At 53.4% G+C, this 13,731-nt stretch overlaps 1 protein-coding gene across 1 annotated transcript; it reads right to left on the reverse strand.

Annotated features, from left to right (window-relative positions):
* Nucleotides 1-1,765: 1,765 nt before the first annotated feature.
* On the reverse strand, nt 1,766-8,906 carry IRF1 (interferon regulatory factor 1). The gene is made up of 10 exons (XM_034655996.1): nt 8,772-8,906; nt 7,603-7,694; nt 6,224-6,323; nt 5,246-5,422; nt 5,083-5,132; nt 4,843-4,975; nt 4,535-4,657; nt 4,082-4,131; nt 3,053-3,188; nt 1,766-2,745 (listed from the first exon to the last, which is right to left on the reverse strand). Exons 2-10 carry the CDS (start codon nt 7,687-7,689, stop codon nt 2,633-2,635), a joined length of 969 nt encoding a protein of 322 aa, XP_034511887.1. The 5' UTR covers nt 7,690-7,694; nt 8,772-8,906; the 3' UTR covers nt 1,766-2,632.
* Nucleotides 8,907-13,731: the final 4,825 nt, after the last annotated feature.

Consider the following 13,731-nt stretch of genomic DNA (forward strand, 5'->3'; position numbering starts at 1 on the left):
GAGGAGAGTGGAAAAGTCAGAAGCAGTCCTGCCATTTGCTCTGGGTTTCATCCCTTCCCTCCTCAGTCCACTGAACTTGGTTTCACACCACACCCAGACATCCTTAGCTAGAGAAGCCACCCACTTAAAGACTTTGCCAAGCCCCCATTTAGAAGCGACAGAAGGCTAGCCACCTTAATCCAATTCTCCTCAATAAGGGCTGGGCCTTGGAGGAGCTGGAAAAGGTCATCTCATCCATCCCTCTGTGCCCAAGTGAGGCCACCCTTGAAAAATCCAGGTGGATTTTCTAATGGGCAGGGCTTCAGATTGGGGCCTCTCCAGGCATCCACAAGCAAAAGGCACACCTGGCAGGAGGCCACCTGCTACTCACGGGGTGTGTCCAAGATCAGGCAACAAAATTTCCTGAGCTTGGCAGAGTATGTCAGACTGACCTTGCCCATTTTTCTAGTTTTTTCATCGTTTTCTCACTCAGCTTTTCCTTCCCCACTAGGGGCCCACACTCCTTTCAGAGGGCTAGGTCCAGGGAGGGGATCTAAGTCCAAGCAGTTTCTGGGACTAAGACTGGGGAGAAGTGTCCACGGGGCTTAGATTATCCGAGTAACCCCCTTACTGCCATGACCTCACTCTAGATGATGCTAGTGCTATCAGCTGATTTCCCTTGGCCAGCCTGCCTACTGCTGGGTATTGTTTATGCCTCAGGGCCAGGGACTGGGGGTGGGGGAGACATGAGAAAAGCCCATAGCCAGAAATCTCACCCTCAAGTCATTCCTTTGACTTAGGCCTTATCTGAAGGGGGCACTGCCATATGGTAGTGGTTCCCAACCTGTGGTTTTCAGAAACACCCTTTTGATCAAATATACTCCTTCACAGAGATTTTGTGTGCCTGAGCTCAGCCAGAACCCTGAAGAGAAACGGAGGAAGGAAACCTGCTTCATGTGAGGTCATCCAAGGTTTTCCTAACACGTTTGTGCATAGACGTGTTGTATCGTACACTGCAGGGCTCATATTCAGCACCAGTGTTGTTATTGCTGGCCATCAAAATTGAAAATACTCTTGAATTGGCAGGTAAATAGCCCCGAGTCCGTCCCTGGTGTCCTCCAGCCTCCCCCCCCAGCCTCTGCCTCTCAGATCTGTCCCCAATCCATTATCTATCTGTGCCATCCAGGATGGTAGCCACTGACCACATGGGGCTATTTGCATTTTAACTAATTAAAAATTCAGTTCCTCCATTGCACTGGCCACATTTCAAGCGCTCAGCTGGCACATGTGACTTTGCCACTGCCTACTATTGTGGACAGTGCAGAGAGAGGACACCTCCATCAGAAACTGGACAGGTAAGGCCCAGCACAATGGGTCTCAGGAACCAGTTTTGGGTTGGTGTCTGTGGTGATTGTCCATGACGTGCTGTACCAGGTGTTAACTTTTTGAAGGAGCATCCGACTACATTTGAGTTTAGCAGGACATAGAGTTTATGGCACATCACTCAAAACTCAAAACCTAACACTCTTCAGGCCTTGGAGCGCCAGTTCAACTCACAGCCTGGCTATAAAGCCAAGGGCAAGTGACTGCATTTATATGAGCATGTCTCTGTGCTATGATTGTCCCCTCTTCCTGTCATCTTCTCCATGAACATAATTGTAAGGCTTCTGCAATAGGTGCATGTCACTGCTCACCCCTCAGTCAAGTTCAAGCAGGATGCCCAGAATGAGACCATCAAATTGTCTCTATCAGAAGTATCTCTAAATAAAAGGCCACACCCTTTATAAACAATTAACTTTTTATAAAAAGACAAATGTACATATTTACACACATGTGTGTATGTGGTCACACATGACTTAGTGGTTAGATGGCATTTCCAATTTTAAAAATCACACCAAGACGCTCACACTTCCCTCCCAGGGCCTGCTGAGGGCTGCCAGGGGCCTGCCTGAGGGGGCAGGTGGGCGCAGGGCAAGGCACGATATAAATAAACGCAAAGGCTGAGAGCTTGGGGGAGACGTTAGTGTACACCTCTGATCAGAACAGTGGCAAGGTCCACCAGAAAAAGTGCCATGTTTTTTCCCAAGCCCCTCAGCCCGAGCAGGGCGGAGCTCCTCTGAGGGTGAGGGAGCACTGTCCTGCAGGGCCCCATTTTCCTTCACATTTCCCTGGCTTTTGAACAGTCCCCAGGGCTCAGCTGGGAAGGGCCGGGGGGTTCTTTGGGAACAGGATTCACTTAGTGCAATTGTCTCTTAGTGCAGAGCCAGCTCTGGGGTCAGCGCTGTGCTTTTCTGAGGTCACTGGTCCATTCCCTTGGGCCATCTCAGTGACAGCGAGACCCTCTCTCGGCAGCTGGGCTTAGAGGGAAAAGCTGGAGGCTGACTCCTCTCTGAGACCTCCACCTGACACATCCACCTCCGAACCCCATCTTCCCAGGAGGCAGGGCCAGCTTTACCCCGCAGATGAGCCCAGACCCTGGCCTGACAGACCCCAGGAGGTCACTGTCCTAAGGAGGGAGGCCCCATCCCTGCTCAGCAATGGAGTCATACTCTGCCATGTCAAGGAGCCCACAGGAGTCCTGTTTCTTTGCATCACAGTTACCATGATGCCAGGTCCTGCTGGCCTAGGGGAGTAAAAGGGGGCCGGGGCCCGGCTATGGCGCACAAGGAATGGCCTGGATGGAGGGCAGCCTGACTGGGGGCAACAGGCTGTCCAGCCAGCTGGTGTCCATGTTCTTCAGATCTGAAGATATCAGTCCAATATACCCTAGAGGATGTGAAGAAGGTTGTATGAGGATGCGGGGTGAAGGCAGGCGTGCTCTCCTCCCCCGCCCCCCCAGCCCTATCCTGGCAGGCCACAGACACAGCCGCGTCCACTGTTTACCCACAGCAGTAAGCCCCCCTCATCTTTAGGCAAACCTGTATACAGCTGCTTCACAAGCTGTCTGTACCAAGAAGCGTTTAAGAAAGATGCGTTGCCTCTGCTGCTCCCTGGCCCAGTCCCCCAGTCCTTTCCCACCCCCTGCAAGGTTCTCCCTTGTCAGAGAAATCCTATGGCTCCAGGGACTACTTACCTCCAGGGCTGTCAACTTCTGGCTCCTCCTTGCAGCTGAAGTCTCCGTAGAGAGAGGTGGGCTGAGCCCCGGGTTCATTGAGTAGGTACCCCTTCCCATCCACGTTTGTCGGCTGCCACCCTGTCTGCTCCAAAAGCTGTGGACAGAGGAGCAAGGAGCCATCAGCTTACCTCCATTGCAGACTCACCCTCTGGCCCTGCCTTCAGTGAGCCAAGCTTCCCCGCCAGCCTGATACCCTTGGCCCTTTGCACATTCTCAGATGGATGCAATGTAGAATGCGGTTAGGACGGAGGCCTAGGAAGTGAGGGTCTCCCCCAGACTCCCACTCCCACATCTACCCTCCTGCACCGAATCTCCAAGACTGGGGAATCTCCAAGTCCTCAGCTGGGGGAGGACATACCAACTGGGAATGTGGCTTAATGCAATGGTTAGCACCATGAGTCAAGAAAAGATGTCTAGAAAAGCTAGAGATAAAGAGCTACAGCTAGGTCTCAAGTTTTCTATGCTGATGAAACAGAGGCTGAGTATAACCACTGCAAAAACATTTTTATGTTCACTTTTAAAACTGAAGCAGGAAAAAAAAAATCAAACCTGGAGAATAATTTGCTAAAAAAAAAAAAAAAGAAGAAAGGGAAAAAAACCCCATCAGATTACAGATCCCAAAGGCTGATTATGAAAAGCTGATGTGCACTCCCTAACCAGCAGGGCAGCAGGCCTGGGGCGTGCTGGGGCAGAGGACGCAGCCCAGGGACCCGGCACAGATGGCAGCTGACTCAGCGCTGTTTGAGGCCCTGGGCCTTTGCTCCAGGACAGCCTGTCAGAGAGCAGGCCTCCCTCCTGTCCTCCCTTCCACGGTGTCTCTCCCACCAGTCAAGGAGGACACCGTGGTGTGACATTTGTAGGACTATGCAAGCAGCCAGGTCACTGGAGCCATTGCCTACGCCCTCTGGATTTGTAAACTCTGAGTGGTTTTCTCTCTCCTAAGCAGCGGCCACTTCGAAAGAGTGCCTGGGGAGGAACGGACTTTACCTTCATGATGTCCTCAGTTAATTTCCCTTCTTCGTCCTCATCCGTTGTGGCTGTGGGTGGGGAAGAGCAGAGAGGTTGGCTCGGCCCTGCGGCTCCAGCACCACCAGCGCCATGCCACTTCACACGCGTGTACGCACACTGGCCTCCCAGCAGACATATGCCGGTCACGGAGATGCCAGGACAGGACACTGTCCTAATGACTCAGCCTCCTGAACCCTGAAGCCACACCTCTTCCCACCCCCCTGCTTCCTTCCTCACCCTCAGAGACTGGGCTGCGAGGAAAACTAATAATCTCAGAGCAAAGTGCATCCCCTGGCCCCTTCTCTCTTTTCTCCAGCACTGCACAGTCAACTCCGTCAGTTCTAGGCGTAGTTTGAGCATCGTCCCTCCCCCAGAAAACCCTTCCCAGGACCCAAACAGGCAGGCAGGCAGGCAGCCCCCAAAAGCACATACCTTCAGAAGTGGAGGGCATGGGTGACACCTGGAAGTTGTAGAGGTCACTGGTGCTATCGGGCACGATTTCCACTGGGATGCGCCAGTCAGGGAGAGTACTAGTAACGGCACACGGGGACAGTGCTGAAGGACAGCAGAAACCACAGGTCAGAACTGTGTGCTTTCTCAGTTTGCAAGACACCCAGCAGCCCCGGCCCTGCAGCCCGCTCCAATGGGCCACCATCCTCAAGTACAGTGCCTCCCAGACCCAAGAAAAGGAGCCGTCCCCATGACCTGTGTGCTCTCCTGCCAGACCTGGCCTAGCTCACCTGGAGTAAGGTCCCGCTCAACCTCCAAATCCTGCCCTACGTAGCCCTGGGCGGTGTAGCTGCTGTGGTCATCGGGCAGAGTGGAGCTGCTGAGTCCGTCGGAGAAGGTATCAGGACTGGAGTCACCACATGACTGCAACAGGAGAAAGGAGCTTAGGCCCAGGCTTGCTGTGGCACTTCCTCCCCTGCCCACCCTGGCTCCGAGGTGACCAAAGACTAGCAGCACAGGACCACACTCACCTTCCTCTTAGCCTTGCTCTTAGCATCTCGGCTGGACTTGGACTTCCTCTCTGTGAAGCAGATAGGCTGTCAGTCTTGGTACAGGCACACCAGCCGCAGCTGCCCTTCTTGCCTCTTCCCTCCCTCCCTCAGAGCTTCCCAAGGACCCAGAGCCCTTGGATACCTTTCCTCTGGTTCTTGGTGAGGGGCGGAAGCATCCGGTACACCCGCACAGCTGAGCTGCCTTTGTTCCTGCTCTGGTCCTTCACTTCCTCAATGTCTGGCAGGGAGTTCATGGCACAGCGGAAGTTGGCCTTCCATGTCTTGGGATCTGGCTCCTTTTCCCCTGCTTTGTATCGGCCTAGTGGGCAGAAGAGTGAAGAGGACTGTCAGGGCCATAGGTGGGGATCCTCAGCTGCCCCCCGGCCTGGGAGGAGGAAGGCAAGAGTAGCCCTGAGCTCTCATGCTGCCGGAGACCCACACTGGCCAAACCGCCAGTATTCCTGGGTGACCCTTTGCAGGCCTCGGGGCTTCTCAAATGCCCAGGCTTGGCTCAAACACATCCAGCAAGCCTTTCTGAAGGGCCCAGCCAGAAGTACTAGAGGGCCTGTATGTCCTAAAGTGCTGCATTGTGCACTGGTGCAAGACCATGAACAGTCTCTCTGCTTGGGCTGTCAGTAGCCAGAGAGTAAGCAGGGACTAGGGTTTATCTGATATTTCCAAACACAGGAGTGGACAGAGAGCAGGCATCAAAGAACAGTTAGTGATAGGTGTGCTAACTGATCTGAGATGGACCAAGAGCCCCAACCGTCAAGGATAAAAGGAGGCTGCTAACCAGATGGGCCTTGGGCCAGGACCTTGGTGAACATCAAGAAAATGAAAGATCTGGGTACTTTCAGTATCCAGGCTCACAAGGGCTTATCCACCCACAAACTCCCTGAAATCATACTTTCTAAGATACTGATTTCACAAGTTCCTTTAAGAACTTGCTGAAACGATGGCCCTTTTCCCCAGAAATATAACTCTGCCCCCTGATCATCCCCAAATTCTGTACACAATCTCAGGGAATTCAAAGACCCCACTGAAGAACCTCTGTGTTAACAGAAGCGAGTCCCCTTATCTCTTCCCTGGCCCCTCCAGGTCTGGAGACCAGGGCACACACCTGTGTGAATGGCCCAGCTTCGGAACAGACAGGCATCCTTGTTGATGTCCCAGCCATGCTTGGCAGCATGCTTCCATGGAATCTGGAAGATCATCTCCTCCTAAACAGCACACACACACGTATACAAGGCTCTGTCAGCTCAGAGGCCACAGGCTTTTTGCATGAGTCTGCCCAGCCCCCCAGGTCTGGGAAAAGGCTGACTTCCCCTTTTCAGCCTGACATCTGGCTTGGGTTGACCCATCCTGAGAATGGCTGAAACAGACTACTCTTTCACTCCAGATCTCTCAGAAGGGGCTCTGAGTTCTGAAGAGCTGTGGCAACATTAGCTCAGCAAAGATGTCCCCCTGCCTGTTACAGATGTGCTGGGACCCATACAGAGCACCTTGGGATGCTCTCTGGCTTTTCAGCACACCAACATGCAAGTGAGAACTCCATCCATTATACGGGGCTGCTTAGGACACCTGGGACCATTGGCTCCTACACAGGGGGTCCTGGCCATACCTGAGGGAGCCCTAAGCCAGACTTGGATGCTGACTACCTGTGTGACACTGGCACTGTCACTATACCTCCTGGCCCCTCACTGTGACTCTGTGAAACTAGAAATCACAGTGACAAATATAAAGACTAAGTCTCACTGTTATCATTATTGGTGGTTAACACTATGGATTTTTTAGTTCAGGTTCAGATCTTGGCTTTATCACTTTTTTGCATGACCTCATTGTCTACCTCTCAGTGCCTCAGTTTTCTTATCTGAAAATGGAGATATTAACAGGATCTACCTCACAGGGTTACTGTGAGGATTCAATCACACAATGTAAGTAACGGACTTAGCATAGTGTCACACTCGCTCCTTGGGAGTATACAGTAAGCATGAGCTATCATTATGAATATTATTATTACTACTAAGTCTGCAGGGTCTGTGTTGCCCTTTGTGCACCAGCATGAGGTTCCCCGGGCCAGGGCCAATAGTGCGAGGTTAATTCTTGGGTCCCTTGCTGAACCAGCCATTCTTCTTGCCAGTAATGCCCAGTTCTCTGTTTCCTGTCTGACTGGAACCCTTTAGGATGCTGTATGTTTGTAGGGGTCTCCCTCAGAAGAGATCAGAACTCTGGCTCTGCAGATACCGGGAGAGTCCTGCTGCTAGAAACTGTCAGTGCCCTTAGTTGCATGCCCCAGCCATACCGAAGAAGGGAGGAAGGCAGAAGTTGGCCAAGTGCGGTCCAAAGCTGGGCCTTGCATACTCCCTGCATGCAGGACCCACTGGGAAACACATCTGCCTCCTCCCCATCACTTCCCTTTTTGAGCTGCATCTGAAGCTTTGGTCCCCCAAAAAGCATGTGTTAAAATAGTGGCAGAAAAACCCAAAAGGTTACACTCACTTTATTGATCCAGATCAGCCCTGGGATTTGGTTGGAATTAATCTGCATCTCTAGCCAGGGTCTCATGCGCATCCGAGTGATGGGCATGTTGGCTGTAAAGAGAACACAGAGGCTCCTGTTGGGAGTCTGCAGAGCAGCCCCTTAGGCACTACCCTGCCAGCCACTCCTCACCACCCCCACCTCCTCAGCCCCCCCCACCAAGGTCATTCAGTTACTTTCCTCTGCCTTCCACCAGGTACCAAGTACTGCAATCACGGGGGAAGGGGCTTTCATTGTTACAAAACTGCCCTCCAAATATTTTCAGGATCTTGGGCAAAAACACCTAAGCCCCTTCCCCCAGACTCCTCTAAACACTCTTGGGAGGAGACAGGCATGCAAGAGATAGTTTCAGGATTTATGTACAGGAAAAACAGATAAAATACACAGATATCTTACTACCAGAACATTCCTCCCCAAATTCAAATCCTTTCGGAAGGGGGAGGCTTCTTTTGGTCGATGCCAATAAATTCCCCTACTTGAGTTGCTGCCACTACCACCAGCTGTGCACCTTCCCTAGTGGCAAACAGTCACCCTGCACTCTACCCGTCACCCCCCCCAATCTATTCTACGATGCTCCCAGACAAGGTATCCATCCCTCCCGGCCTGGCTCCCCTCCTCCGCGAAGTAGCCGAAGGAACACCTGTGGCGCCTCTTCCCGTAGCCCCAGCAGGTCCGCCAGCCATCCAGAGCAGCAAGCCCCAGGCCCCCAACACCTGCACCTACAGCCTGAAACCTAAGGCCTGGGCGCCGAGCTGGGACCGCCGAAAGCCCGCGCGGGGAGCACGGGCCGCCCACGCGCGGACGTACACTCGAGTCCCCGGCACCGCTCACGGATGCGCGCGACAAATCTACCCAGCCTCCCAGAGGCCCGGGTGGCTGCGCGCACAGAGATCTGCGACAGCGGCCGGGCGCCGGCAACCTCGGCTCGTGGGCGGTCCACGCCGCGCGGCCCGCCCTCCCCGCGCTGCCGCTTGCCGCTCCTCCAGCGCCCTCCCGAGCCCGCGCGGGGGCCCAGGCAACGCCGCGCGCGAGAGAGACTCTCCCCGCTGTGGTTGTCGGCCCCCACTTCCTGGTGCCCCGCGCGCCTTTGTTCGACGCCACCGGTCCCCCCGCGGCGAAGGCGGGCTCACCTCCGCGGCGGGCGCGATCCAGCGGCGGCGCCCGAAGGTCCCGGCACGGCTGGAGCAGCTGCGTCGGCGCTGGAAGCGCAATTCCGGGAGGGAGCGGCGGGAAGGCAGAGGATGCCTGGGTCGAGGGGCCGTTGGGCAAGGCTGGCCTTGGCTTGGCACGGCTCCCGCTGGCCTCTGCACAGCCCGGCTTGGGCGCACGTCCTGCCTCGACGAAGTAGTGGCGCGCTCTGCCGGGGCAGCGGCGCCGGCGAGAAATCTAAACACTTAGCGGGATTCCCCCAACCCAGGCCCGGCCCCGCCTCCTAAAGAGCCGCGAGGGCGCCTATTGGCCGGTGCCGCCCCATCATTTCGGGGAAATCAGGCTGTTGTAGAGCTAGCGGCGAAGGGGAAGTACAGGGCGGCTGCTCCTCCCCACCCCCTCCGGCCCGGCGCCGCCGCCCTGGGGCGACCGCGGGCCCGCCCCGTCCGCTCCCACTCCACCCCCACACCAGCTAGCCCGGGAGAAAGCTGTCCTGGAAAGCCGAACGCCCCCGGCCCGCAGTTACTCCCCTCACTCCTCATTCTCCCAGCCTGCTCGACCCTGTGGCCATCTCCTCACCCTCCCCTCCGGGGATGGGAGACGTCTGTCTTCTGAGCGCAGGTGAGGAGGTCACCCGGGCACCTGCCGTCCTCTTCAGAGTGACAATACCGGGACTGAATCCCCGTAAACTAGTCCGCTTCCGCAAGCCTGCTAATGGGGTGCCAAGAAGGAAGGGTCTGGGCCCTCATACTACCCCTTTCTTCGTTGGTGACCCACCTCCAGGGCACTCACCTGACCTGTCTTGGGGAAGTAAGGGAAAGCTTACTCTGCCTGGGGTGCCGCCTGGGGCTGCCGGAGGAGAGGAAATCCCGGTTTGGCCGCTGTTGGTGCACTTGACATGGGACTGGGAGCCTCAGTCTTCTCAACTATAAAATAACAAGAAGCCCCATCTTGCTGGTTTACGGCGACAGAGAAATGATGTCTGTAAAGCACCGTGCTGCACTTGGGGACAGCAGATCTGCGTGGTGTTCGAGGTGCCTGCCCAGAGCCTAACAATGACCAAGAAGCACTTCTCCCTCTTGTGGGTCTACATCCTTGGGACTGCCATACAAGCCAACGTTAGGGAAAGGGAGGATTTCAGAGAAGCTCCAACTGCTGAGTTGGGTTAGGGCTTGGGTAGCCTTGTTCCTCCTAGCTCTCCTGCCTTAGGCCACCTCCACAGCCTCACATGGCCCTTGCGTGGGAGCTCCTTAGTAGCAGCATCGGTGTTGCCTGGGGTCCTCAGCGCTTGGCCCAGAGAGGTTCTGGGCAGCATGGGGGAAGTTGCTTAGGGATGGCCAAGGCCATGGATATGGCCAAAGAGTTGAAGAACCCAGGTCTCAGTCTCTTGGGAAGAGCAACTACTTAACTCTTGTGCTTTAAAGTAGACCTGCCCCACTTGTACTCCTAGAGACTGGGCTGAGTGTTCATTCTCCATCTAGAACTCTGGGCCAGCCAAGTTCCTTCCTTCACCTTCCCCAAAGCTGCTGACTCAGAAGTAAATTGCTCCTCCTGGCCCTGCTGGTCGTGTTGTCACTCCCCGCACCCAGCTCTCCCTTCACAGCAGCAGCACCCAGTTGCAATGGTGCAGGCTATAAATAGAGACATTGATGCAGCATTCCACCTGTCAGTCACTCTACTGCCTCCCTCCCACAGAGGAAATGGATGGGTTAATCCAATTCTCCTGCACCAGAATCTGATGCTGTGACTAACATGAAGCTTGGTTCCCAAGAGACCAACAAGAACGGGTCAGAGCTCTCTCTCCCAGAGAGTGGTGGATGCCGTTGCTGAGAGCAGCCAAGAGACAGGAGGAACTGCGAAGAAGGAGCCTAGCTGGCTGTTAAGAAAAATGAAAGGTGCTGAAGCCCAGGAAGGGGGAGAAGGGTTGGGATGCTTTAAATGGCAGTTGGAGTGGGAATCCACTACAGAAATCAAGGCCTTCTGAGCGAGCAGAAAGCAAGTGGCTCCTGAGTTGAGAAGCCTCTTCTCTGTGCAGCAAATGGATGCTTGTCCTGTCTCTGAGAACCTGATATCGCCACTGCAAAATTCAAAATGAGATCAGAAAAGGGAGTTTGCATCTCATGTGGTCTCAGAAATTGACCAAAATGACCCTTTAAAGGCAATAGGAGCCTGTAAAAAGTGCTTTAAAGCAGAACTTTATTTTAATTCGCAGATAATCATCTGTATCTGTGCATCTTTCCATGTCATGAAATGTGCTTCTACAATATAATTTGTAATGGTGTATATTATTCTCTAATAAGGATAAAGAAAAACTTACCCATTAATTTCCAATCGTAGGATCTTTAGGTTATTTCCGTATTTTCCTAATACAGACAACACTGTGTAGCTAAATCTTGCCCATATCAATAATTTTTTTGCTTAGGATAAATTCCCCAATGTTAGAATTTACTGATGAAATTGTCATGCACATCTTTGAAGGGGTGTTTGCTGTTTGTTTGGTTGGTTTTTTGTTTTTTGTTTTGTTTTGTTTTTTGCTTTTGAGTCTAGGGATTCTTATTTTATCTTGGAGCCTGTAAGAATCTGCTTATCATGATCAGGGTTGGTACACTACAAATCAGTGAAATAAAACTATACCCTGGTTAAGTACCTCAAATTTTTGTTGTAACAGCTCTTGAGTTCATTCTAAAATGTATCACACATCCCTATGATACTAAGCAACACAGAGGCTTCTCTAGGTTTTTCTTAGTAATTCAGAGCCAGCGCTTCAGTCCTCTCTGACTCAAAATACTCATCTTCTGTCATTCCAGTCATCCCCTGGGGAAAAGTAGCTCTGGTTGCCTTCTGGACACTCCACTACAACCCTATACACAGATTCACATAGACACACGCAGAACTCTTGGCCTCCGCTTTCTACACTGCCCCCCTCAGCTTTCTCTCATCCTAATTCCAGCTCCTTCCCAGGTGACATCTTTCCTATCCTCCTCCCCTCTTTGCCTCACCTCTCGTCCTCCTTGTCTTCCTCCCCTGAATCCTCGTGTTTTCACATACCAGGACCAGACTGTTACTCCCTGCAGGCTACCCTCAGGCCTCCCTCCCTCCCCAGCAGGCCTGCCCCTCTAGGCGCCTCTGCACTAGGATGATCTGCCTAACTCTGTTGATCCCCCAAACATTCAGGTCCACCAGGAGCTTCTGAGTTTCCCCAGACTCCTTAGCCCCACATTCAAGTCTCTGCTCAGGGGTCCTATTCCAACTGTATCTCCCCCAGCACCCCTACCCTTGGCAGGAACTAGAGGGCAGTGGAAAAAATACAGGATTTGGGTCTGAAAGCCTGGGTTCAGACGCTTTTGCAACTTGCTGTGTGGCTCTAGGCAAGTTACCGTCCTTCTCTGGGCCTCTGTAAAAAAGAGATAGTCTGCCCATCTTTCCTAATTATTATGAAGATGAAATTAGACAGACTATCAAACTTCCTAAATGGTAAAACATGAGCAAAATGACACGTATTAACAGTAGTGCATAAACCTCTCACTGCATTTCTGTTCTCTGAACACAGTGTTTTTCCCTTTGTGTCCTTGCTCCTTCCATTTGCTCCTCATCCTTACCTTCCTCTGGTCATACCCCTCCCCCCCTGCCGCCGGCCAATCTCATTCTCCCGTTTCCTCTCCCCACCAGGCACACTTCAGTCTCCATTTTAAGACCCAGAGGAAATGCCTGGTCCTCTAGGAAGTACCCCCAAAGCTGCCAAATTTTCCTTTCCTTCCTCAGAAACCCCTGGCGCTTAACTTTCATGCTGCCTTTTCTGCACTATCATCTGGGTGGTGACCTTCTAGAAAACAAAGCCTGCATTTTTCTGCAAGAGACCGACCTGAGTAGGTTCCTCACACCTGCAGGTGGAATTAGGTGAGGGTTAGCTCTGGTCTCACTCACAGCATGCCTCCCGTCTATACCATTACTAAATAAGGGTCATTTTCTCTGTATTCGGCCCTGGAGTTTTCTAGGCTGGCAGAGCCTCCTTTGAGGTGATTTCTGCAATAGGGATGCAGGGGGCAAGATCACCCCTATAGGAGCCTCTTCCCTGACGACCAGTTCAGTCCGTAGCTCCCTCCCTCAGGCTCTCAGAACACAATGTTCACCCCCTGGGGAGGTGGGACTCCAGTTAGTTCTGAAGTGCAGAATTCAGCCTGGCTTTCACCAGGTTTTTGAGAGTAGGGGAGCCCTGGGTCCTTATGGGGCAGGCTACCCAGAGAGAAAGCCATGGTCCCCAAAGCAGATGAACCCACAGCATGCCTTCTAGCCTTCCAGGTCCGAACGGAGGGCTTTCTGAGATGCTCAAAGTCCCTTCCAGCCATCATCTCTATTTTCACAGCAAAGCTGGAGGCAGGCAGTCCTAAAGTGCAGAGCACAAGTCAGGCATAAAATTATCAGAAAGCATCCAAAAGCTGGGAGAATCCAGCCATCATCACCCGGCCTGAAAGGAGCCTAGTTGGAAGAAAGAAAGTCATTTCTTAATTCATCAACAAATATGAATCGCACTCCTGCTCTGGGTCAGCTCCAGGTTTGGCTCAAGACTAGCCCCTCCCCTCACAACTCGGGTAAAAATGCTGTATGACACAGCAGAATAAGCGTTGTGCTCTTACAGAAATCCTAAATACAGAGTGGGAGGCTGCAGCTGGCTGCAGCTAGGGGGTCCTGCGATGGAAGAGTGGGCCAGGAATCGCTCCGGCGCTGTGGACTGTTCCGGAACCTCGGAGGGGGAGCGGGTGTCAGTGTGGGCTGCCGCTGATGCCCTGTGCAGTTTCATTTCTTATAAACACTGGGTTGGGAGGAAAGAGGCCTCAGCTCTCCATCCGCCCCGTGGGGCCCGGGGCCGTGGGCGGAGGGTGCTCTGGGGCCAGGCCCGGCGGCCACGTCCCACAGTGACTTTGCATGGAAGCAGCATCCTCC

Source organism: Ailuropoda melanoleuca, chromosome 3 (assembly GCF_002007445.2).
Source record: "Ailuropoda melanoleuca isolate Jingjing chromosome 3, ASM200744v2, whole genome shotgun sequence".
NCBI lineage: Eukaryota > Metazoa > Chordata > Mammalia > Carnivora > Ursidae > Ailuropoda > Ailuropoda melanoleuca.

Excerpts from the sequence above, each read along its gene's own strand:
- IRF1 (XM_034655996.1), bottom strand. The coding sequence starts at position 7,689 with ATGCCCATCACTCGGATGCGCATGAGACCCTGGCTAGAGATGCAGATT. Across the intron at positions 4,132-4,534 it reads CATGCCCTCCACTTCTGAAG|CCACAACGGATGAGGACGAA; the intron begins GTATGTGCTTTT and ends CCCCACCCACAG. Across the intron at positions 3,189-4,081 it reads TAACTGAGGACATCATGAAG|CTTTTGGAGCAGACAGGGTG; the intron begins GTAAAGTCCGTT and ends CTCTGTCCACAG.